The 24,992-nt window shown below is 41.9% G+C and overlaps 1 protein-coding gene across 1 annotated transcript in view; it reads left to right on the forward strand.

Moving 5' to 3' along the window:
- Positions 1-24,992, forward strand: part of Atp10b (ATPase phospholipid transporting 10B (putative)) — a 223,900-nt gene that overhangs the window by 119,672 nt on the left and 79,236 nt on the right. Inside the window, exons 3-4 of the mRNA XM_057775973.1 lie at positions 10,682-10,978; positions 12,477-12,671. Of these exons, the coding sequence (XP_057631956.1) occupies positions 10,704-10,978; positions 12,477-12,671 (470 nt within the window). The 5' untranslated portion in view covers positions 10,682-10,703. The remainder of the gene's footprint in view (positions 1-10,681; positions 10,979-12,476; positions 12,672-24,992) is intronic.

The raw sequence follows: 24,992 nt of genomic DNA on the forward strand, positions 1-24,992 counted from the left end.
CTTAATCTCAGGTAATTCTAAACAGGAATACTGGAGAATTGCATTCCCCTTTTAGGAAGAATCAGTATCGCACAGACATAACTGACCTCAAAGGACCACTTGGGGAAGAGAAGTGAAAAGTAAGGATCCTTTTTGGAGAGTTTCAAAGTCATCACACAAACCCAGTGTGTGCTGAGCACTGAAAGCTGTGCCTAGGAAGATGTAAAAGGATGATTGCTCTCAGGGGGCTCTGGGATAGAGCAAAACTGTTCCCAGGGGGCACTGAGGTAGCTGAGTATGACTGACATGTAGATGCTCTCGGTTCAGAAGAGCACATAGTTGAGCAAACAAGACTAAGAACTAAGTTGGGATAAAGATAGAGTACTATAAGTCATATGAAGGATCAATCATGGTTTTCAGGGAAATAAACATGAATGAGCATTGGCAGTGGATTTGAGGTGCAGAGTGCTGGTGTTGATACTGAGGAAAAGATGTACACAAAAGAAGAGGAAAAGAAGAGTAGAGTACTAAGTAGTACCCTGTCTGAGGGTAGAAGAAGAAGCTTGGTACCAGAAAGAATATGGGAGGGCCTCCCAGGATCTCATGGCTGATGAATTGAATGGATAAACCAGACAGCTTGATTTGGCTTTCCTTGACACTAAGGATCTTTGTGAGGACCAGGAGGAGCCCTAATCCCATGTCCTAATAAAGGTCAATTTCACTTCTCCTATGGCTTCTGGACTTCCTGGGAGATCGAGTTTCCTTGTCAGTCTGTGGCTGTACTAGACAGCATTTGCTGTGTTTCTTTCTCTAATCTGACTTTCTCCATGGTCCTCCTCGTACACTTTCCCTTGCATGGTCCCACACCTGGGGCCGGCTCTTCCCAATCAAATGATATCGTTTGAGGTCAACAACCCTATGCTGTGAGGTTTTATAACGTCATTATAAAGTCACATGGAAAGACAATATATCTTATTAGCATATCATACATTTTAAGGGAGCATTTCACTTTTCTGCCAATAGTCACCAATGGCTATCACGTTAATTATGATTCCAGATGTCTTTACTAGAGAATTCTCCTCCCCTTTATCCTTTTTTTGTCCTGTCCCTCTCTCCCATTCTCCCTTTAACTTCCTCCCCAGTGTATGGTCACAGTGCATTTCTTCACTCTGGATGCAGGAATTCAAAATCAGTGTTTCTCACTTTACTTCACAGGTCCAGTCCTATGTTCTTTGTACTGAAACAAGCATCTAGTTCATTTGTCCTTGGTAAGGCTCTTCCCAGATTTCCTGCCCCGAGCTGCCCCCACCTCCCTCTTTCCTGGGTATATTTGTCAATGTGTACCTTGTTCCACGTGTTTGTCTGAGCATGGTGCATTGAGCTAGTCACTCTGGCCTCCTGTCTTTTAATTGCTTATAGCCCTATGAACTTTGAACACCTTTTTCCACCCTTCAGCTAAGCACTGATTCATTCTACTTCTGTGAGCAATTTATTCCCCTTTAATTAGACACAACTTAATTATTTTGCCATTAAAATAAACCAAAAGAACCTATAAAGCAACTTTTAAGTGAAACTCCATTTCTGCCTGCAGGGATATTAAAAATGAAATTGTGCAGCTCATTTTACCTGTCCTATACAAAGAAAAGATTGGCTGCATTGTCTTTAAATTTCCCCTGATCTCTTATCTTTCATCAGAAAGATAACTGGGAAATCAAGGTTAGACTAGGGAGGGAAATTGGAAGCAGGCAGCCACAGTTCTCAACAGACAACAGACACATGAATGTAGGAGACAGCGTTCCTTCAGGTTTGCTGTGTGGCAACATCTGTGCACTGCCTAACTGGGTAAGTGTCTCATCTCTGTCCCCAGATCTCCTTACTCAGAAAATCTTAGGTAGGATGGAAAGTAGAGCTTCCGAGTTGCCTGTTCTGGCACTTTCTGGATTCATGCTTGCCTCCAGACACCCAACTCTGATTCAGTGAATTACCAGTTCTACCTGTTCAGGAATCGTCCATGTCTTCCATCTTTTAACAGGTTCTGACGCTCAGTATTAGCCATTTGTTCAGTTCCCCCACTGATTTTCCATCCAGTTACTTCGCATGTGAATACAGCCTATCTCTCCTCCAAACATTTCATTGGCTAAAGAGCCCTGCCTTCTGCAGCATCCTCTCACGTGACAGCCAATTCTTTCAGAAAATCCATAATGGCCTTGAAGAAATGTCTAATATTTGGAGCATATATGAATTTTCTGTTGTCTGGTTACTAGTAGACTACCCCAGGTCAGTGTCTTTAAGGGTTAATCTCTTGACTTCAGATTTGGAGGACAGCACTTAGATATCATGGTGGTAGAGTAAAAACAGAAATTGTAGAATATCTATTGACAGAGTCACTAGAGACAGGTGTGTTCGTGTGCTGCTGTCATGTTCCACACTGCTGCAGTGGGTCTTACTGAAATCAGTTTCTAAAATCCCATCTTCTTCCAATGCAGTCGGGATAAGGTCACAAGGCTGGATCTGGCTATGGAAATTAGACTATGAGCAAGGTGCTGTACTTAACTTCTGGGTCCCTGACCTGGCAATATTTAAAGCCACATATTGAAATGATAAGGTAGCGGGAACTTGGATCCCCATCTTCTTCCAATGCAGTCGGGATAAGGTCACAAGGCTGGATCTGGCTATGGAAATTAGACTATGAGCAAGGTGCTGTACTTAACTTCTGGGTCCCTGACCTGGCAATATTTAAAGCCACATATTGAAATGATAAGGTAGCGGGAACTTGGATCCCTGAGTCACTGGATGGAGAATAAGCACCTCTACTTGAAAAGTCTTCGCAGGTTGTTCTAAGCCAATAAAATTTGTTTCTCCTGCCTTGACTCATATGACAAGCAGCATGAGCAAAGAATGTTCAAGAAAGAGAAACAACCGGAAGTCTAGGCGCTCACAAACAGTAGCATCTGGAGGCAAAGAGCCGGAAGGAAAGAGGTAGGCAAAGGCAGCAAGTAGCAACATAGATGAAAGTGGAATAAAAAACCTAGATCTTAAGCAATCATAATTACCAAGCTATAGGAAGAAAATGGCCATGGGCTGACTTCCACATTAGAACAGTAATTCTGGAACTATATAAAGACTGGTTACAAATGGAGTGAGAAAGCATGCAAGGGATAGTTTGAAGCCAATGGGTATGTAAAATATTTAGGAGGCAAATACGTATAGAACTTAAAAACAGACTGATTTATATGGCTGCTAAATCATCAAATATAGACCCTATAATAGAGATGGGGGTTCCTAGGTCAAAGTGAACTTCAGAGACAGTCTGAATTTGGGGAACATTCATGATGCAATACCCAGACGCAAGACAGAAAGCAGTGGCATACTTTGGTCCAACTGATGAGAGTGTTGATAATCCCAGGTGGGAGGCCAACTTGGTGGGTAGCAGGGACATCATGAGTTCTAATGAACTTCAGAGGCGGGGTATAGTACAATAGACTGGACTTCTCGCTTGTTTAAAAATGATTTTCTCTTGAAAAGCTGTTGGAGTAAATTTTTATCAAAAATAAAAATTATTCAAAAACTAGTGATGGCTAAGCACAGCCTGCTGGTGATGTTTGGAGTTTTGGAGGTACCCCTTTATTATCTTCTCTAGGCTTGTATCCTTTAGCTCATTTCATCTAAGGACTCTACTCTTTCTTTTTCACTGTCCCTTCTTCTTACCCCAAATGCCCCCTTCTCTGCAACCAAAGACAGCTCTGCCTTCTTCACTCTGCATTAATTCTAATGTGCTATTCTCTCCTCTGTTAGACAGACTCAGCATATGGCATCCTAATTATCTGACAATTATCTGCGTAATCTGTGGTTAAGGCACATTTGCAGCTCATGCTCTTCTCCCTGGGAAGATTTCTAATGCTGGGGAGATGGCTCTGTAGCTGAAATGCTTGCCTTGCAAGCATGAGGACCCGAGTTCAGTTCTTGGAACCCCCATCAAAAATTAGACAGGCATTTTTAATACAAACTGTAATTCCAGAGTTGAGTGGCAGAGACAGGAGAATCCCTGGGCTCCACCTAAGGTTTCTACTTACCCAGGCATTTTTAGGAATTATTAGGTCTTTGACTATTACATTCCCAAGAAATCATTATTGACCAGGTGGGTCTCAGAAGCATAAAACTAACTAGGGTGTCTCTCCAGTGCTGATTTCTGTCATCTAGCATACACTTTTTAAAATTCAATCATAATTTCTGAGTATGAAGTAAATAATAAATAATAAATTAATGATGTGATATAGTCTAGGTTTAAAATACTTGAATATAAATGTGTGAAGGGGAACATTTTGGCTTCCAATAGACATAGCTTTTCCTAAAAGAGACTCGAAAAAAAATAAAAGGTTCCAGAGAACAATCATTCTGTCTTCCCCTGATGACTTCTGTCTGTTCACCTGTAAAATAAACAAAGGCTACATAGGAAAAATGTAATGTCAATCAAAATAAGTGGGAAAAAAAAGCAAAATGAATAAGATTGCTTTCTTGCTAATCCTCTGACCTACTTGAATGTTTACATAATGAAAAGAACCCAGGCTAGCTGAATTTTAATTTCAAGGCTAATGAAAACCCGCTGTTGCAGTTGCTTTGACCTTTCTGTGGGAGTGGAAATCCCCAGAAGGTGATAGGTGCTTCCTCTCTCTTGGGAGCAAGCTTCCATGTGAGAAGAGTCAAGGCTTCACCAGACATCATGATGTTTCTGAACCTGGTTCAGGAGGACATCAGAGACTCAGAAGGTAGCTAGCTGGTCCTGTCATAGACCGATAGTTTTTAAGTCTTTATTTTAATGGATTCTGTTCCTGTTCTTGCCTATTTAAGACATAATAAACACATCAAACTACTTAATTTCTGTCATCACTGTGTTTATATATAGTCAACATCAACATTGAAGCCTCAAAATCAGTTGATTTAGATTCTATCACATTTGATTAAATACATGGTATTTAGGCAAGCTGAAAATGGAAAAATTATTCTAGAACAATTATAGTTTGGGGTAACTGATAAAATCGTTGATTTGAAGCTATACCTGCACATTTATTTCAGACTCTTTCATCTAAGGTGGGTACTGTTTGCTAAGTAGGTGTTGAATAGAAAAGTTTGTTTGTTTTTATTTTCTTCTGAGATTTACACATTTAGCAATCAGGGCAGAGTGTTGTGAAAACTCATGTTTCCTGATGTCCAACTTTCTTGTATTCTAATTCAAATAGCAAGGTAGTATACAATCTATTAAGAAACATAAGCGGTGTGTGTGTGTGTGTGTGTGTGTGAAAAGGTTGGGAGTGTGTGCATGGGCACACATGTACATAAACACACATATATATGGAGGCCAGTGGTCAGCCTAGAATGTTGTTCCTCAAGATAGCCATCCATCCTTTTACTATTTTGTTGTATTTTATTTTTGAGACAGAGTTTCTCGCTGGAACCTGGCACTTGCTGCTTAGGTTAAGGCTGGGTGATCAGCAAGCCCTGAGGACTCTACTGTCCGTCTCCCTGCTGCTGAGACTGATTACAAGTGTGCCTCACAGAGCTTTTTATGTAGGTCCTGGAAGTTGAACCCAAGTTCTCATGATCACACAGAAAACCATTCATAGACTGAACTATCTCTCTGGCCCAAGAAATTGAGTTTAAATGTAATTTTATACCTCTTCTTTCCTCCTCATGATCCTGGACAGCTTCTACTTTTTAGTACATGCTTTAGAAAGTTGTAATTTGAAGAAGAATGGCAATCCCTGGCTTTTCTTATTCCACCTTTTCTTGGGTTACTTCCCATTCTTTCCAGTATGACTGCTGCTTCTCTGAATCCTTACCTGACCCCCACGCTTCTTCTCTCTCACATCCCTCCCTAGCTGCCTTTCATTGACTCTCTGACCTCACATAAGCCCCATCTCCTAAGAAATAAGGTCACGCTCTTGCTGAGTGTGATGTCACTGCTCAGCTTTCCCCTGCAAGCTCTTTTACCCTTGTGCTTGCTTCTATAAACATGTGCCTAAAATGTCTCCACCACACTACAGTAACTTCAGGAGAAGTTTGTACATGCGGACTTAATCACCCTCTTAGAACAAAGATCCAATAGGCATAAGTTGAGTCCATGAATAACTAGTCGACTCCCTAATTGAGAAAATGAAATTTGCTAAGGCTGAAAAAAAAGGAAATGAAAACAAAAGGAATTGAAACCAATAAGAAATGTGAGTAGGACAAAATAAAGGAGTTAAGATCTGAGAAATAGGATTCCTACCTAATATAATGGCCTGCCTCATCAGAATCCCCTCCCCCCCATTATCTAGAAGACTTTCTGCACAGATCAAAATAACTCTGGTACTTCAAGGCAGGGTGACTGTGTGCAAACTGACAACTCTAATAAACTTGATCCTTGAGTTTGCTGGTAATGGGAGGCACCATTTCCAGAGGTGGAGATGATGACTTTACAGCAAGGAGGACCTTGGGCAGTCAGGAGTGCCCTTCCCTGCCATTCTGAGCAGTCATAAACCGCACCTCAGATAAAATGCGACACGGTCCTTGCTTCCTGTTCCACTGTCGGGAAGAAGAACATGATTGAGAGGAACAACAAGGCTGGGAGGTGACAGAGCTACCTGCCAGCCCTCAGCCTCAGCCCTCAGCTCACCCTCACGCTTGCAGTCCGCCTCCTCCACCTCATCATTCTTCTCCCTAAAACTCTTCAGGACTCCCTCGTTCTCTTCCTCACAGCATAAAAACCTAACAAGCCTTCTGACCCAGTCTTGTCTTTCCAGTCCCAGCCCCTGTCGTTGTTGGTGGCCAAGCTTCATGATCTCTGAAGAAAAGGCTTACAGATTTCTGCTTCTTGATCCAGCCATCTGCCTGCAGCACCATTCCCCCTAACCTGCCTAGTGTTTCTCTTTACATACTTGCTAGACAACGCTTTAAATAATGTTGCTTTCCAGGGACCTCCTCTGATTCTGTAAATCTGTGTGTGTCCATGTGTGTCTGTGTTCATAAGAAACACACTTTTATGAACCACTGAGATATATTGCCTTTAAATAGTTTAGGATGAACTTTTTAATAAGAAGAATATTGTTATGTAACTGATACACTTACTGAAAATAACAGAAGATGATTAACATTATTAAGTCACTACACTACTTAATCTGCATTGTGTTCTCAAATTTTATCCACTTTGTAATAATGGTTATATTTTCTTAATGCATGGGAGCAATTATTTATTTCTTTTGGATTTGTTTTACTTTTGTTTTTTCTTGTTGATGAGACAGGGGTTTGCCATGTATCCCAGGCCGACTTGGGACTCGAAATTCTCCTGGTGTTTCAGTCTCTTCAGTGCTACAATATCAGCCACCATGCCCTGCTCCTTATGACTCCCACTCTCAGTCCAGAATACCTTCCAGAATCATAGTCTACTTAACTTCCCTTTCTCTCATGCAGTTCTAAGCTTTTCTTTGATCTGTGACACTTGAAAAATATAGGTTGGTGATTTTTGTGAACTAACCTCTAATTTGAGAGGTTTTTTTAATAATGTTTCTAACTCATAAGTGATGTCATGTTCTCTTTATATTCTATGAGAAAGGCACAAGATGTCAGGATTTCCCAATGTTATTATTCTTTAAAATTAAGAAGATATCCAATTACTTATCGAACGTTCCTTCACTAATTTGCCATCCCTTTCATATCTGCTTCCTGACACTACCACTGCCAAACCCCACAACTCTGAGGTTTAAATCCAAGACCTCCATGTATACAAGGCAAATAACCTCCAAATGAATAACATCCCCAGCCCCCATCCATTTACTTTTAAGGAAGATTACTGTAATTCTTTTTTTTTTTTTACATAGTTTTAGGAATTGAATCTAGGGCCTTACAGGTGCTAAGCAAGCCTCTACCACTGAGCTGCATTCTTCATTGAATTGAATCCCTGCTTTCAACTTCTGCTCTGTGGTTGACCCTCATTAAGTTGCCCAGGCTAGCCTCGACCTACTCTCTAGCCCAGGTAGGCCTTGACATTGTGGTCTTCCTCCTTCATTCTCTTGAGTAGCCAGAATTATGGCCCTGTACCACCAGGCCCAGCCTGTTGTTAGAAAGAAAATCAGAGTATAATTATGACAAAGAGATGTTTAAAATTATCCCACAATACCTGCATCACCTACATCAGTCCAATCTCTTCATTTAAAAAGATCTTACCACCCAAAAGAGAGAGGTCTCTGGTGTATACAGCATTAGCCAAGGCAAAATTTCTCATTTGCATTTTCAACTCTGCTCATGAATGATCTTTTCATTCCCTTTGCCTTTGCAATAAAAAGGTGCCCGTGAAACGAGTATATCTTCGCATAATGAGAAAAAAGACACACTACTCTTTCTGACTTACAAAATGTCATAATATTGCTTTTGGTCCCATTATGATGGGCATCTGTAATTGCGTTTACTTTTTTATGCTTGCTTCAATGGTTTATGTAGTCTCTGAAGAGCTCTCTGCAGCCCTGGGGTCTGTGGATTGAAAAATCGTTCAGATTGATTAAAGCATGAAGAAGAGAATGACGATGAGGGTCAGGTCATGTGAACATCAGGAAAGTAAAATATTACCATTTAAACTACAAATGGAACTTTTTTTTCATAAATGATCAGATTTACAATGGAAGCCTGGGTTGTTCATTGTTAGATTAATAACAACTGACATTAACTCATGTATTTATTCAAAAGAAAATAATCTTATGAGCTCAGTAAGTGAAAAAGACCACTGTATACAGATTCTAACTTCACAAAGTACGTCTTTGAGACATTTACTTCTAGGACTTCAAACAAAATTGGTCAGGAGGGACCTTGAGAGTTTAGTTGTGCATTCCTTTAAAGAGCCTGGCACCTAGAAGATTCAGAGTACAGCACCATCCTTCACAATTGCTGGTTACCTTTGCATCATTGTGACCAAAATTACCCAACAGAAACAACCTCAGCAATGAAGCCTTCTCTTTGCTCATGGCTTTGGGAAATCCAGTCCATAGTTCCTTTGCTCCATGACCTATTGCCATGACCAAGGCAGTTTGAAGGAATCGTTTAATTTGGGGCTCCAGTTCCAGAGCAGTAGAGTCGTGTTCATCATGGCAGGGAGCATGATGGTAGTGAAGCAGGCATGACAGATACTGAAGCTGTGCCTGAGAGCTTACACCCCTATCCACAAACAGGAATGGGGGGAGAGATGTTATGTAACCTACTAGGCTGCCATTGGGGCTGTTGTATAGTTGAGAATGACATTGAGATGCTGACCCTCCTGCCTCCATCTCCTGAGTGCTGAGATTACAGATGTGCGTCTCTATACCTGGCTTATGTGTGATAGAACCCAGTGGCTCACGCTTGCTAGGCAGGCCCTCTCCAATTGATTCCCACGTCCAGTCCCATCCATTCATCTGATGCCCTGCTCTGAAGTGTTACAAGGTTAAAAATTTCATATCCAAAGAAATCCCAAAGACTAAAGAGCTCTTGAGAATGGAATACATGTGACATGGGAACCAAAGGAGGGAGCTCTGAAGGGAAAAGGAGTGGGTCAGAAAAGCATGGGTACAAAGAGCATGCAGGAGGGGACCCAGTTGCATCAAAGCAAGGTGATATATATGGATGAGAAAATGATATCATAAAACCTATTACACAGTACACTACTTTTCTTAAAAACTCAATTAAAAGTAAATTTAAACATCTCTCAGTTTGTCCTAAAATATGTCAACATGGTTTTATGTGCTGCCCAATTGTTTCTTCTCAAATTTCTTCCTACGTGGGCAGGGTTAATAATATTGACTATTCTTCCAGAGGACCCATGTTCAACTCCTAGCACCTCTGTAGTCGCTAACAACTGTCTATAAGTCCAGTTCCAGGAAATCCAATGCCTTATTCTGGCCTCTACAGGCACTGGACATGTAAGTGGTACACAGATAGACATGCTGGCAAAACACTCATACACATAAATAATTTTTAAAAAATTTAATTGCATGAGCAAATGGTGGTAGGAATATCTTTCTTCAGTTTTTAAAAGCTAACTCATTTTGTAAAGGTTTATTTTTTATTTTATGTGCATGTGCACATGCCTGTATGTATGTATGTATGTATGTATGTGTATGTATGTATGCTTGCAAGCATACCTAGTGCCTACAGAGCCCAAAGGAAGGTATCAGATCCCCTAGAACTGGATTTGCATGCAATTATGAGTCACCTGATACGAGCGTTGGGAATTGAACCCAGGTTCTCTGCAAGCGCAGCAGGTGCTCTTAACCACAGGCCACCGCTCTAGCCCATCTTCCTTCTTTTTATATGGGGAAGTCAAAGATGAACAAGGTGAACAGAGAAATTTTAACACTAAGAATGAACGAGAGTTCAAATGTAGCCCTTCAGCATCCCATCCTTGCAGACCAAGCTTTGGCTTTTCTACGACTGCACCAACCAGGTGGTCCACACCTGCCACACCACCGCCATTACCTACTTTCACAACCCTGATGCTTGTTTAGTTGTAGATTGTTTTTCTTGTTGTTTAATACATCTGACCCAAAAACAGATGCATTGTAAGGACTGTTCTCATTTTTCTAGACAAATAAAGACGTATTTCATAGACAAATGAATAGATGCCAGCTGTGTTTCCCTCCTTACTATAGTGACTTCATGTGTCACTCACCTCTCCTGACCACACCTTCCTGTGTCTTTTTAGACCATTGTACCTGTTCCTGGAAATGACTCTTTCCTTGGATTTTTCTTGGCTACGGTGGAAATGGCGAACCCCAAATGGCTTCCCCGAATCCCCTTCAGAAAGCACACCTCTGCTTTCTCCGGAGATGAACCGGCAGAGCTACAACCCAACAGAGCAGCGGGTGGTATACCCCAACAATGGCATGTGTCACCAGGACTGGAAGAAGATCTCCAGGAGGTACCCAGGCAACAGCATCTGTACAACCAAGTACACCCTACTCACCTTCCTGCCCCAGAATCTCTTTGAGCAGTTTCATAGGTATGCAACAAGGTCCCCCAACTATACACACTTTAGCCTACTATTTGCCACTGAGACAAACTCAGGGAAGCTTTTCTCTAAGCAGCGTCCTTTAATATCCAAATGCATATATGGAACAAGCTTCTCTCATTGATCAAGAGATGGCTAGTGATGCCATGTGTTGGGTAGTAAGCATACATGTGGGGAAAATGTAATACTGGACTCATTGTACCATCTATTGAATGAGACATATTAATTTTTAAATTATTAAATTGATTTTAAAAAGGAATACTTGCAAGAAGAAGAATATGGTGCTTTACAGTGAGAATTTGACCTACTTAATAATGTCAGCAAAGATTTTCTTGAGGAAGTAGTAATTCAGATATGACTGGATGAAAAGATGGGTTTCTGGGTAGATAACACTCACAGGGGCATTGGGGGCTAAAGTGTTCACTGAGCCAAGTTTGAGGACCAGAGTTCAGATCCCCAACACCTGTCTAAGGGTTAGTCAAGGGTGAGGCTGCCTACCTATAGTCCTAGTTCTTGGGAGAGGGAGACTGGGGAGCCCCAGAGCAAAGCTGATTAGTTTAGATTAGTGAAATCAGTGAGCTCTTGTTTCAAGTAAGAGACCCTACCTCATTATGTAAAGTATAGAATGACTGAGGAAGACTTCAAATGCCAACATCTAGCACGCACACATGTATATGCTCTTGCATAAACAGGTGCACCCATACATATGCAAACACATTACATATAACACACCCATTTTTTAAAGGAATAAAAATAAAGAAATGGGTGGAAGGAACCAGGAGAATGTTTCTACTCACATAGTCACATGAGCAAAGGCACTGTGGCAGAGGAAATGAGAGTCACTTAAAAAGTTTGAATGTATAATCCATTCGTTTCAAACAATGAACAAAAGCATTAATTATAAATCAAATATATACTTAAAAATCACAAAATCTATTGAAGTTTATGACGTTCATCAGCTGTCATGCTTCAGAACACTTTAGTGTACACAAAACCAATTTTTATGTCACATAACATTTATAAGAGTCCTTTAAAGTGGACAGTATGATATTATGCTATCTTTACACAAGAGAGAAATACACAGGCAGGTCCGTGAATTAGTAAATCACAGAGACAAGGTAAAGGTGATGACCACCAAGACTGATGGCCTGAGTTCAATCCCTGTGACCTGGAAGAAGAGAATCCACTCCTGCAGGTTGTCCTCCAAGCTCCATATGCACACTACGGCAAATGCATACTTGTGGACACACACACACACACACACACACAGAGACAGACATACAGACAGACAGACAGACAGACAGATAGAAAGTAAATGAGTATAATTTTAGAATCTATAAAATTTGCCTTCAAAACCTTTACTACATTGTTTGACTTGACACTGAAAGATGTATTTGTTTGGGTTAAAGCCACTAACTAGGAAGAGATTGGATGAGGAGTATGTGTTTCACCTCCTGGGTCTCCACTCACAGCTTGCTTGTCCCTCCAGGTGGGCCAACCTCTACTTCCTCTTTCTGGTGATTCTGAACTGGATGCCCTCCATGGAAGTCTTCCACAGGGAAATTACCATGTTACCATTGACCATTGTCCTGTTCATCATCATGGTCAAAGATGGCATAGAGGACTTCAAGAGATACTGCTTTGATAGAGAGATGAACAGCACCAGCATTCAAATATACGAAAGGTAAGGGGCTCTCCCACTGTTCTCGCTCTTGTAAACAGGCTAAATAAACTCATCAGCATATTTAAGGGACTAGTCTTTACTTCAGTATGGCGTTTAGCTTTAGTTTGTATGTGTGTGTGTTTGCCACAACACACAAATAAAGTTCGAAGGTCAACTTATATGAGTTGGTTCTCCCTTCTAGTATATGGGGTCTGGGTGTTAAGTCATCAGACTTGATGGCAAGCACCCTTGTCTACTAAACTAACCTCATATGTTCTTTTTTAAAAAAATATAATAATAATATTTTTAAAGTACTACTTTTATTTTTGCTATTATAATTTCATCATTTCCCCCTTCCTTTATCTCCTTCCAAGCCTCTTTATATACCCCCTTGCTCTTTTTAAAATCATTGCTTTTTCTCATTAATTGTTGTTCTGTGTGTATAGATGTGTGTATGTACATATTCCTAAACATAATCTGCTCAGTCTGTCTAGTGTTACTTTATGTATGTTTTCGGGTCTCACCATTTGGTATTAGAGAGTCAATTGGAGAGCTCTTCCCTGGGAAGACACTAGTTCTCACTCTCGGCATTCCTTACTTGCCTGTAGTTCTTTGTACAGCGCTGAGGCCTTGCAGACTTTCTCCAGGACATGTTAGCATTGTCTGTGGTTGTTCTTGTTCAGCTCAAGTTTGAACAATCATGTTGGTGAAACTTCGTGGCTATAGCTTTGGACACACTAGGAGACACAGCCCTGATCCTGTGGCTCCTACAATCTTTTCACCTCCTTTCTCCCAGGTTCCCTGAGCCTTAGGTGAAGGAATGTTTTGTGGAGGTATCACACGGGACTGGGCATTCTGATTGGTTCTGGTTTTGCGTAGTGCTCTCCAGCTGTTAAAAAGAGAAGACTCCTTGGTGATGGATAAGGTCTACACTTAGATGTGGATCAAGAGACAAATATTTAGAGTATAGTTAGGGATTGTGCTGCTTTAGCGAAGTGGCAACTGTAGGATCTCTTCCTAGATCCATGACTTCACTAGCCCTGATAGTTGGCTATGTTTCCAGTGATGGGCATGATTTCCATGTTCTTGATGCGACTTAGTCCAATGAGAGAGCTATTAGTTATTAGCAAGATATGCATGGCACTATTACCTGGTAAGGGTTATTTGTGCCATACTGGTCATTGTTGTGGTTCATAGGTATTACAGTTAGGTAGGCCTGTTAATTGCTTGCTATTTAGGAGCTTGAATGGCATCTTCTGGTATCAAGAAATCTAGTCCTCAGGGAAGGCCATGCAGGTCAACTCCAGCTCAAGGATCGTGGGCCCTTTGTCTAAAGTGCATGATGTCTTTATCAATAGGGATTTACCTTCCACCTTTGAAAGTAACCTGTTATGTTCAGAATCTCTGACCAACAGCTCAAATGAGGACTTCCAATGCCTCATGCTGGGGGTTTTGTTAGATGCATCTTCTTTGGCTCTTGGAGGGAGCATTGTCAGGCCAGATAAGAAAATTTCATTTGAACTACATTTGTATATTTATACAGAGACTTATGTGTGTGGTAGGGGTTTTCTTATGTAGATAGTGAAAAGTTCCTTAGGACTTTTTCAGAGATTGAGTTTTCTTAATTCAGTGATTCTTAGCTGGGTGTCATTTTGACACACACCTCCTCACAACTATGTGGTGAAAGGTTGGGATAGTTGGTAGGCAGGATACTACCAGCATCTAGCAGATGGAGGCTGGGGGTATCAAGATATGTCTTAAATACACAGGACAGGATACACACACACACACACACATATGTGTGTGTGTATATATATATATATATGTATACTAGTCAAAAATAGCAGGGCTGATGCTGAAAAACCTTGATACAGCTCATGGAAACCCTCACAGACATTGTATTGTTAAGATTGGGCTAGAAGCCCAAGCATTAGACTCCAAGATGATTAGATCATCACAGGAGACTAATTTCCTAAGAAGCTCTTTTGATGTTGTCAGGTGGTGTTACACAAATTTAAAAAAAAAAAAAAAAACAGCTAAGCCATTTTTAAAGCTGCAGAGTGCCGTGGCTAAAAATCCATTTTGTTACTTAACCTGGTAGGTTTTAGGACCCAGAATTAGTGCACCTGTGTAGGAAAGGAAGCCACCTGTGGATGACTCCTACATTCCAACAGGTGGAGTCTCAGCCTGGCAGAAGGAAGTACCTTCTGGACACACACCCGTTCCCGACCAGCTCCTTCCTGATCAGAGTTCTCCCACACTCATTTCAGCCCGGCTTGCTGTCTTCCTTTCTTTCAGTTTTTTAAACTGTTTTTACTGGTAGGTTTGAAACGAGAGACATTTTATTTTCAGCGCATTAGGCGAGGAGTAAAAGATGCTCAGTAAATTATGAGAGAAAAAGAAGTAGGCTTGAGCAGAGATGAGGAAGGAATGGAGGAAAAGGCGGAAAAAGAAAGAAGATAAGAAGAGGGTCGTGGTCTCCAACCTACCTTTCGAAGGATGGCCCTACAAAGAAAACCCCAACCGCCACTATCGTGGGAACCAAGTCAAGACCAGCAAGTACACAGTGTTGTCCTTCATACCCAAGAACCTTTTCGAGCAACTGCACCGCTTTGCCAATCTCTATTTTGTGGGCATCGTCATTCTGAATTTCATCCCCGTGGTCAATGCGTTCCAGCCAGCGGTGAGCATGATTCCGATCTGTGTCATTCTGGCTGTCACCGCCATCAAGGATGCCTGGGAAGACTTCCGGAGATACAAATCTGATAAAGTCGTCAATAACCGAGAGTCCCTGATCTATAGCAGGTAAAACTAAGAGCTCTGGGCAAGTCTTGCTGGTGCAGCCTAACTTCCCCTGGCTGCACCCCCTGCTAGCACAGGGGATGGTGGCAGGAGTTCTCATGATTTACCTCAGTGAAATGTTCAGTGCCCAGAGTAAGGACTATAGTACGAACCACAAGCAAAAGGGGCTAAGGAAGGCTTTTCGAATTAGGAAGTCTTTATTTAATAGTATTTTCTTTGAAGATGTTTCTAAAACTTCTCTTCCCCAATTACTTGGATGTTGTTGTGAGCATGTTTGACTTGGAGGAGAAATGTGTCAGTGTTTCAGGGAGTGATGGAGCTTTGTCTTAGAAAGGACCCTGAGGACATAACCTGGCTGAAGCACTGTCTCCAGTCCTAACCAGGTGGTGGCCTTAGGCAAGTGATGCAAATGCTCACAGTGACATGTTGTAATTCCTAAAACAAGAGCAATTCTTGATGTGCTCATGAGACTGATACAAAATGACCCTAGGGAGTGCTTAGTGTTAATGTCAAACAAGTACATAGGAGCTACAATCCCTTTTAGAAAGCCAAGTTCCCATCTGCTGAGCTATTGACTGTCCCAGGCTCGATTCTGATAGTCCCATAAAACTTAGCCTGCCTACCTTGGTCTGATCCGACCACACTGTTTATTGTTGCTTTGTCTGTACAAATACATTCCAAAGTTTCATTGGGCAGATGGCCAAACTGGGCTGTTAGGGACCTGCTTTTATTTGGTAAGGGGGAAAGGAACAGAATTAAAAGTGGGTCTCTTTGTGGTGACTACCTGTGCGTCTGTCTACAAAAGAGCTAGGGGAGTTGAGCTCAGGCTTCAGGAAAGAAAATAACAGAATACTTGCTGAGAGAGCTAGCAGTGAGCCATGGATGCCTGCTATGCTTAGATATGTAAGGCTTAGTTTCTTATTAAACAGAGAAAGTCATTCTATCAGTCTCTCTCTGTCACTCTGTCTCTCCCTCCCTTTTTCCCTTTCTCCCTCTTTCCTTCTCTCTCTCTTCCTCTCCCTTTCTCCCTCCCTTTTTCCCTCTCTCCCTCTTCCTCTCTCTCCCCTTTCTCCACCTCTCCCCCTTTCTCTCCCTCTCTCCCTCCCTTTCTCCTCCTCATCCCCCTCTCTCTTTCCTCAGATCACCCTGGGGCTCTCTTACTCCATGTTTGTTTGTTTGTTGTTTGTTTTAGAGTGGAGTTGGATATTTATTTAATGATTATGGAAGGGAAGGAAAAAGGGGAGAAGGGAAAAGAGCTGCCTCTCTGAGAGAGGGGACAAAGAGTTTCCATGTTTTTTAATAGCATCTGCAGAGGTTTTTCTGTCACCCTGGTCCCTGGCAGAAGTGAAAGGGAATTACTTTGAAGCTACTGGAACTGGGTTATGGGAGGGCTTAGGAGCGAAGTTCCCCACCAAGGGAAGCCTACAGGGAAACTGTGACATACAAAGAACCCCTAAGTGGAACCCGTGCTCCCCACTCAGAAACACTGAGTTTTTGCCCATCTTTGCTGACAGGGCCACAGTTATATGTCTAGAAAAAAATGATCTGAGGGATTTTTTTTTTCCTTTCCCAGCTAGATCTAATTGCCATGACTGTTGTAAGCACAGTGGTCAGCTATAGCTCAGATGTAGACAGGCTGTCAAATGAGAGGAAGGAATAGCTGCCTGGGTGGAAAGCCTTTCCTTACAGGGAAAGCATCCATTTTCAATGACCTCAATCCACCCATCTTGCATTTTGTCACCACCTTTCTTCTTTGCTGTTCAAGCACAGTGGAACAAAGGCAAGCAGGAAGCTGGTCCCCTACAGAGGAATGGGAGTCCTGTTCTTCCTGCTCTGCCAGAATATCCCAGAGTAATGAGCCTCTTCTTGGCACTAATCCCAATGTTAATCAGAGGGCATACTCACCTGTGCCGAGAGTCAGAACGACCCACTGTCCTGCTCTCAAAATAACCTGGGGAAAACAAGGTAATAGCCAACCAGAATAGGTAAGAGAATGATTATCTATTAAATATATCTAATAGTTAAGGTATGATTGCACATGCCTGTAAACTCAGCCCTGGGGAGGCTAAGGCAGGAGAATCAGGAGTTCAAGGCCACCTTGCCTATGTAGTTTAAGGCTAACCTGAGCTACATGAGAACGTGTTTCAAAGTTTAAAAAACAAGGAGAAGAAGAAGAAAAGAATTTAGAAAAGGTATTAGGTTGACCACTCACTGGCAAGCAGAACAAAAGGAGGATTCAGTGTTTCTGAGGGGGTGTTCTTATGATATCCTGCCCCAAAATAGCTGCTGGTCCTCACATTTCATGGCTTGTGGTTGACAAAGCAAAGGCACACAGAAAAAAAAAAAAAAAAAAAAAAAACACCTGTGCACTTAATTAAACCAGGTTTCTCATAAAGCACTTTTAGTACCTAAGTGTGGAAACGTTTACTCTTGTCAATGACATCAAGATAACTGACTATGGGGGCCAGACAGGCAATCGTGTTGGGATGGAACAGGGATCATGGGCCCTCCAAGGGTCATGCCCAGAGGGTTCATCTCGCCTCAGAGCTGACTGCACAGATAACAACATCCTTTGTTCCAAGTAGAAATACAGCCCAGTGCTGAGTGGACCAAATTACCTGAGTTCCTTAGGGAAACTAAAGTTATTACATCTTTGTTATTTCAAATTCGGTTATCCTTTTACAATATTATGCATATGTATAATATATGTTATGTTACTTTGACTATACATAATTATATATACATATTACTTTAATTATATCCCCCATCATCCTTTCTTATTCCCCTCCTCCTCCTATTGACTGCCTTCTTCCCAACCACCCCCACTTCTAGTTTTATGCCTTTTTTTTAGTTTTAGGAGGGGGACATCCCGCTGCATTTAATTAGAATTGCATATGCAAACATGGGTGGGGCTTATTTATTTGAGAAAGGGTAACATACTAGAGGCTACAATCTTGACTATCAAATCCCCATTTCTCCAACAGTCTTTAGCTACCCGTTGCACCTTCACAAGGGTTGCTAATGACATAATTGATGCAAATTCTTCAGATTTAGTTTGTTTGACCTAAGGTTCTGCTCTGCCTGGGAACATCTAATTTTCATATTTTGCTTTATAATGTCTAAAACATCAGAAGTCTTTGCAAAAGAATAATTGTGTTCTTCCAAGATCTCCCCTCAATGAAGGCTTGTCTTTGGACAGAAGGGGCTGTGACCTTGAGAAGACAGCAGGCTTGGGGAGTCCACTGCTTGTCCTCTAGGCTCAGGTCTTCAGCCAACTATGAGTAGGCTGGGAAAGCCACTTACATTTCTCCATTCCCATTTCTGCTTTCATAAGGTTAGTAGATCCTGTAATGTATACTATTGGGGAAAACAAACAAGCAGACAAACAGGGCCTACAGGCAAGTGATTCAGGATATAGTGCCTACATGCTGTGGCTCTTGGGTCTAATAACACGTGGTACCATAATTAATGAGTCAGGCACAACCCTCGGCAAGCATCATGTCTAGTACTGTGTTGGCTCAGTTGTTTTCTCCTGCCAGGCAGAAACCTCAATCACAGAGATTTAACTGCTACAGGTGGCTTGCAGTGAGCGAGTACCTAGTGCTCAGTCAGCTTCTCGATTCCTTCCTGTCTTTGCCATCTGAGCCCTCAGACAGTCATGTCCCCATGACAAGGAGAGAACTGCAGCAGGGCCTGCACTCAGAAGTACATCTGATATCCCACATAGGTACAAAGAAAGGTATTTCTGGTGGCCTTCATAGAAGGTCAAGAGAAGTAACTTAGTCCCAACCACCTCACACCTCGGTGGCCCCCATTGGATCACATGGCGACCCCAACCAAATCCCTGGCAGCAGGAATTAGGATGACGAAAACAAATTATGCCTGAGGAAAGGTCCTTATCCACAGAACCCAGCCATGTTTTCTAAGAAGAAATAAAACCCAAATCAAATAACTTTGAAGAAAGAGAAATGGACGTTGCAGAGGCCACCTCCACACCCTCATCTCTGTCATTTAAATCTCCATTTCTTGTCTGTTGCTTTCCACCTGTTAGTGGGAACATGCCAACCTTGGGACACCCTGCCGTAGATGCCCCTGAAGTTTGTCTTTCTCTGAAGTATACAGGTTCTGTGAAAAACCGTGGCAGGAGAAGCCAGAAATGCTGCCTGTGTATTAATGATTATCTGAATACATGGATACTAAGAGGCCTGTCCTGTTGCCAGAGATCAACACAGGATAAGATAGCAGATAAAGAACTCAAGAGTTGAGAAAGTGATAGTGTTTTCTGAGGGACACCCAGAAGGATGTGTCTGACTCTTCCCTCCGATTTCTCTCATCTGAGAAACTGGCATCTTTTCTATTCCTTTCTCTTTCTTGCAATTAAGCACAAAGGCCCGTAGAATTCTGCTCACTATCTAATCCCATGCATCATCCAGTCTAGACTCGTTTCTACTGTGAGGAAATGGCTTTGGCAAACAGCGGAAGCCTTGTTAACAGAATTACAATCCTGTTAGAGCATTTTCTTTTAATATAGCAAGGGTGCTTATGGTCGAGAGGTGACCCATTAATCAGATTTATGGAATGACTTGGAGGGGAGATTAGCTTCAGAATTGCATTAGCTTAGCTTCTCCCAGGGCTCTGTTTAATGAATCCAGAAACCATACCCAGCAAGAGGCTTGTATTTTTTCCAGCAAGCTTAGGGAAATTGTATTGGTATACAGAAAACACGCGGCACAAGAGAAGGAATGTGAGCCAAGGGAATTGGAGTGGGATTCGTCCCCAGATTGAAATGAAACAAAGTCCACCCTGAGTTACAACAGTCAGTCACCAGGTTATTCACCTGTCCGGCCAAGTGTGCGCATGCATGCGTACACATGCACATGCATGTGTGTTGTGCGTGCGTGTGTGCGTGAGTGTGTGTGTGCGTGTGTATAGCGTATGTCTGAGTATGCACATGCGTGCATATGTGTATGGAGGCCAGAGGTTGACAGCAGGTGTCTTCCTCTACTGCTCTTCAATATTTTTTAGACAGGGACTCTCACTGGAACCCAGCATTTAACTGACTTGACAGGCTGTCCATCAATCTCTGGGAATATGCTTATAGCTGCCCACCCCGTGCAAGAGTTTCGAGTATGTACACCCACACTTGGCTTTCTACATTGGTGTTGAGAATCTAAACTCTGGTACTACTGCATGTATGGCAGATATTTCCAAACTAAGCCACTTCTCCAGCTCCTGTTCAGCATATATTAATTGATGCATGGATACCATCATGGCAGCCTGTCCTCAAGCGACTCTCCGTCCAGGGTACATGAGATGATTACCATAGTTATAACACCCCATGTACTTTAGTGCCCTGTATACAAGGGGGCAGGAGACATGGGACTATAGAGAATGTAGGGATTCATCTACCTGCATGAAGTGTCACGACCGATGGAGGTCTTTCTCAGAGAGGTGACCCTTCAGGGGACATGCTGAGAAATGCTCGACCAGGCCGAGGGAGGAACATTCATTTCGGAGGTTGGTCATATGTCAACTGAAGGTTACGTGTTTTAGTTTTCAAAAGATCAGGAAGTACCAGGAAATGCCTAAAAAAATGAACTGAACTGGTTTTCCTTACTCTTTGTGTGTGTGTGTGTGCATGTTCAGTATATAGGCATTTTAGTAAAAACACGTGCTCATGCAGGTTTATATGTGTACACTTGCTTTTCACCGGTCAAGGTTGGGTGTATTCCTTGATTGTCCTGCCCCCTTATTTTTTGAGCCAGTATCTCTCGCTCAGTCTGGAGCTCACCAATCGGTTAGGCTGGCTGAGCAATGAGCTCCCATGATCGGCTCTGCTGACGACAGATTACCTGAACTGAGGTTCTCAGGCTTGCATAGGAAGTGTTTTACAGGCTGAGCTTTCATTTTATAAATGGACTATCCCCTCAGTTTGACTTTTTAGTGGGACATGAAGAATCTTCCTTGTGGGAATCAGGTGACTGCTTCAATAACAAGATAATTCCGTGTGTGGAAGAGGGAGGCCAGCCACTGGTACTGGCAGCCTGATTAGGTCTTTGGCCTGGCTTTGATGGCTGTCTGTCCTGCCTGCATCCACAGCGGACAGCCTAGTTGACACTGAATGTTTTGCTAATTATCTAATGATGTAAATAGAGTCATTTCAGTAATCATGCCCAACTGGTCTCCCCTTTAAATGATGACTGTAATTCTGCCTAAAGTCTATTCCATGAGGAAATGGGCAGATGACACGCAAGAGGGCTTAGAAATAGCATTGCTATGGAGACAAACTATAGAACACATGACCACAGGATGGATAGGAGAAGAAGAAAAACAGTCTTACAAAGACCTGACTGATGCATCCATCAAATTCTCCACATCAAATCTGCACTTGGTCCGAACTGCCCACCCTGACTATGTAGTTACTGTATCACATGAGCCCTTGTTTCAATGTCTGAACATCTCCACACTGAGTATCAGGTTTGGGGAAGACCACACATGTCCTCACCTAGCCCAGGCCCTAAGACTCTTGGTCCAGCATGCCTTGTAAAATGGCCTGAGCATGAGAACATCAGGTGGGTGAAGCTTTTAGAAGCCAATGCTGTGGTTCACATTTTGCCATTTTTCTCCTGAGAGGTGACTCTTTAGAAAAACCAAAAAGAGGGACTAAAGTGAACAGAACAGAATTCAGGCTTTTTTTCAGAGCTATCCTAACCTCAAAATACCATCATAAACCTCCCTTCAGCCATAAACAGCTTCCTGGGGTTGCTTCTGTACTAAGTAAGCTAGCACAAATTAGCATGTACTGCTAAATGCTTGGTATTGTGACTGGCATTCAGCAGTACTTCCATAATATTAGCTAAAATACTGCTGAGGAGACCTCTAGAACCTTGACAGCCAGGGAATCACCATGAACTTGACCTAAGAAAAATACAAAAGAAAGGCAAATGACTGGAGATGGAAAATACATGAGAGAAAGGGGGAAAAAAAACTATCTGTGGAACTTGCTTCAAGCTACAACATACAGAAAAATATGCATCAGGAAAGAATCTGAACAATGCAGACAGTAGAGAGGCATTCAGGGTCATCTGAAGTGTGACTACAAAAATTCCCACAGCCTGGAGGTCACAGACCAACAGAATGTGCTGTTCATGGCCAGGTATTTATTTCGCGCTTGGCAAACCCAGTGCCCATCTTGCAAGTGTCTCCCATCTGCGCGCTCGTCCTTCTGCCCTGCCATGTGTTTACAGAAGACTATAAACATAAACCACTTGGGCCAATTCAGCTTGTCATTTCAGAAGAGACCATGTTGGGTCCCAAAGGACAGGGCAGTCATAAAACAAGAGTTCAGGGGTCCCTGAAGCTCTGCACTCTTCTCATCAGAAATGATTTGTGTATCAGCAAGGAAGGATTCATAGCCTCTGCCTTGTCGTTACTGGGCTCAGGACTCTAGAAGGTGACACTCGTGTTCTCATTTAGCCTTAGCTAGGCTTCTGTCCCTTTCAGCTTCATCTACCATGTAACTCATTCCCAAACAAAGCATCCATTCCCTGTTAAGCTATGGTGCCACTCACTACAACTTGCAGGTCCTGTTAGACATGGCTATATGATTTTACCTGAATTAGGTAACCCCTCATCTAAAAAGAGAGGGAAAATGGTAATAATAAAAGTTGTCTCCTAATTAGGCAGATAAATGGTCACATGTGTCTGGTGCTATGATCTTTATGGGCACTCCATACATGGCAGCTAATACTAGGAGATCAGATTTTTCCCCAAGGGTCAAAGCATAGTTCTTTATTTTATTATTCTTTCTGTGGCTTGTTATTCTATTCTTTTGCAGTTATGTTCTTCTACCTTGATGTTTCCCTTCTTCTTTGTCTTTATTTTTTCTATGACAGTGTATATATGTATATACCCCTGCAAAATCTTTCAAACAATATAAAAATCTCAATATGGTTGAATTCTACTTTTTAAGACAATGATTACAATAAATACAAGTAAAAATGCTTCTCATTTCCTTACATGATTAAACACTGTACATATTACAGGGAAAAACAAATTATTCCTACAAACCCACTTATAGCTAAACATTTCTTTTTATTGCTTTTATTGAGCTATATATTTTTTCTACTCCCTTCCCTTCCTCCCCCCTCCCTTTCTATCCTCCCATGATCCCCACACTCCCAATTTACTCAGGAGATCTCATCTTTTTCTACTTACTATGTAGTTTAGATCCATGTATGTCTCTCTTAGAATTCTGATTGTTGTCTAGTTTCTCTGGCATTGTGAATTATAGGCTGGTTTTTCTTTGCTTTATGTCTGAAAGCCACTTATGAGTGAGTACATATGATATTTGTCTTTCTGGGTCTGGGTTACCTCATTCAATATGATGTCTTCTAGATCCATCCATTTGCCTACAAATTTCAAGATGTCATTTTTTTCCACTGTGTAGTACTCCATTGTGTAAATGTACCACATCTTCTTTATCCATTATTCGGTCAAGGGACGTTTAGGTTGTTTTCAGTTCTGGCTGTGACAAGTAATGCTGCTATGAACATAGTTGAGTACATGTCCTTGTGGTATGATTGAGCATCCTTTGGGTATATACCCAAAGGTGGAATTGCTGGATCTTGAGCTAGGTTGTTTCCTAATTTTCTGAGAAATTGCCATACTGATTTCCAAAGTGGCTGTACCAGTTTGCACTCCCGCGAGCAATACAAAAGTGTTCCCTTTACCCCATATCCTCTCCAGCATAAGCTGACATCAGTGTTTTTGATCTTGGCCATTCTTACAGGTGTAAGATGGAATCTCAGAGTTGTTTTGATTGCATTTATCTGATGGCTAAGGATGTTGAGTATTTCCCTAAATGTCCTTCAGCTATTTTTTGATTCATCTGTTGAGAGTTCTCTGTTTAGATCCATACCCCATTTTTTTATTGGACTATTTGCTCTTTTGGTGACCAATTTCTTGAGTTCTTTGTATATTTTGGAGATCAACCCTCTGTCCTATGTGGTGTTGGTGAAGATTTTTTTTCCTGTTCTATAGGCTATTGTTTTTTCTTGTTGACTATGTCTTTTGCTTTACAGAAGCTTTTCAGTTTCAGGAGGTCCCATTTGCTAATTGTTTCTCTCAGTGTCTGTGCTACTGGGATTATATTTAGGCAGTGGTCTCATGTGCCAAAGCATTCAAGGCTATTTCCTACTTTCTCTTCTATGAGGTTCAGTGTGGTTGGTTTTATGTTGAAGTCTTTTATCTATTTGGACATGAGTTTTGTGCATCGCGATAGATATGGATATACTACTGTGTGCTCTCTGACACCCCCAGGCTGGTTATTCATAACCCAGTGACCATGGCCTTACAGGAAGAAAGGCACCTGTGACTACCTGTCCTGTGAGGCATGGTGTGCCTGTGGCCATTACCTCTTAATGATAGTCTAAGTTATTCTTTCTGAATGTGGCAGCTACATAGTCGATGAGGTTAGAGATGAGTACCATCACCAAACCAGAGTTTTAACACCTAGTATATCCATATCTATTTCATTCT

This window comes from Chionomys nivalis, chromosome 7 (genome assembly GCF_950005125.1).
Source record: "Chionomys nivalis chromosome 7, mChiNiv1.1, whole genome shotgun sequence".
Lineage (NCBI taxonomy): Eukaryota > Metazoa > Chordata > Mammalia > Rodentia > Cricetidae > Chionomys > Chionomys nivalis.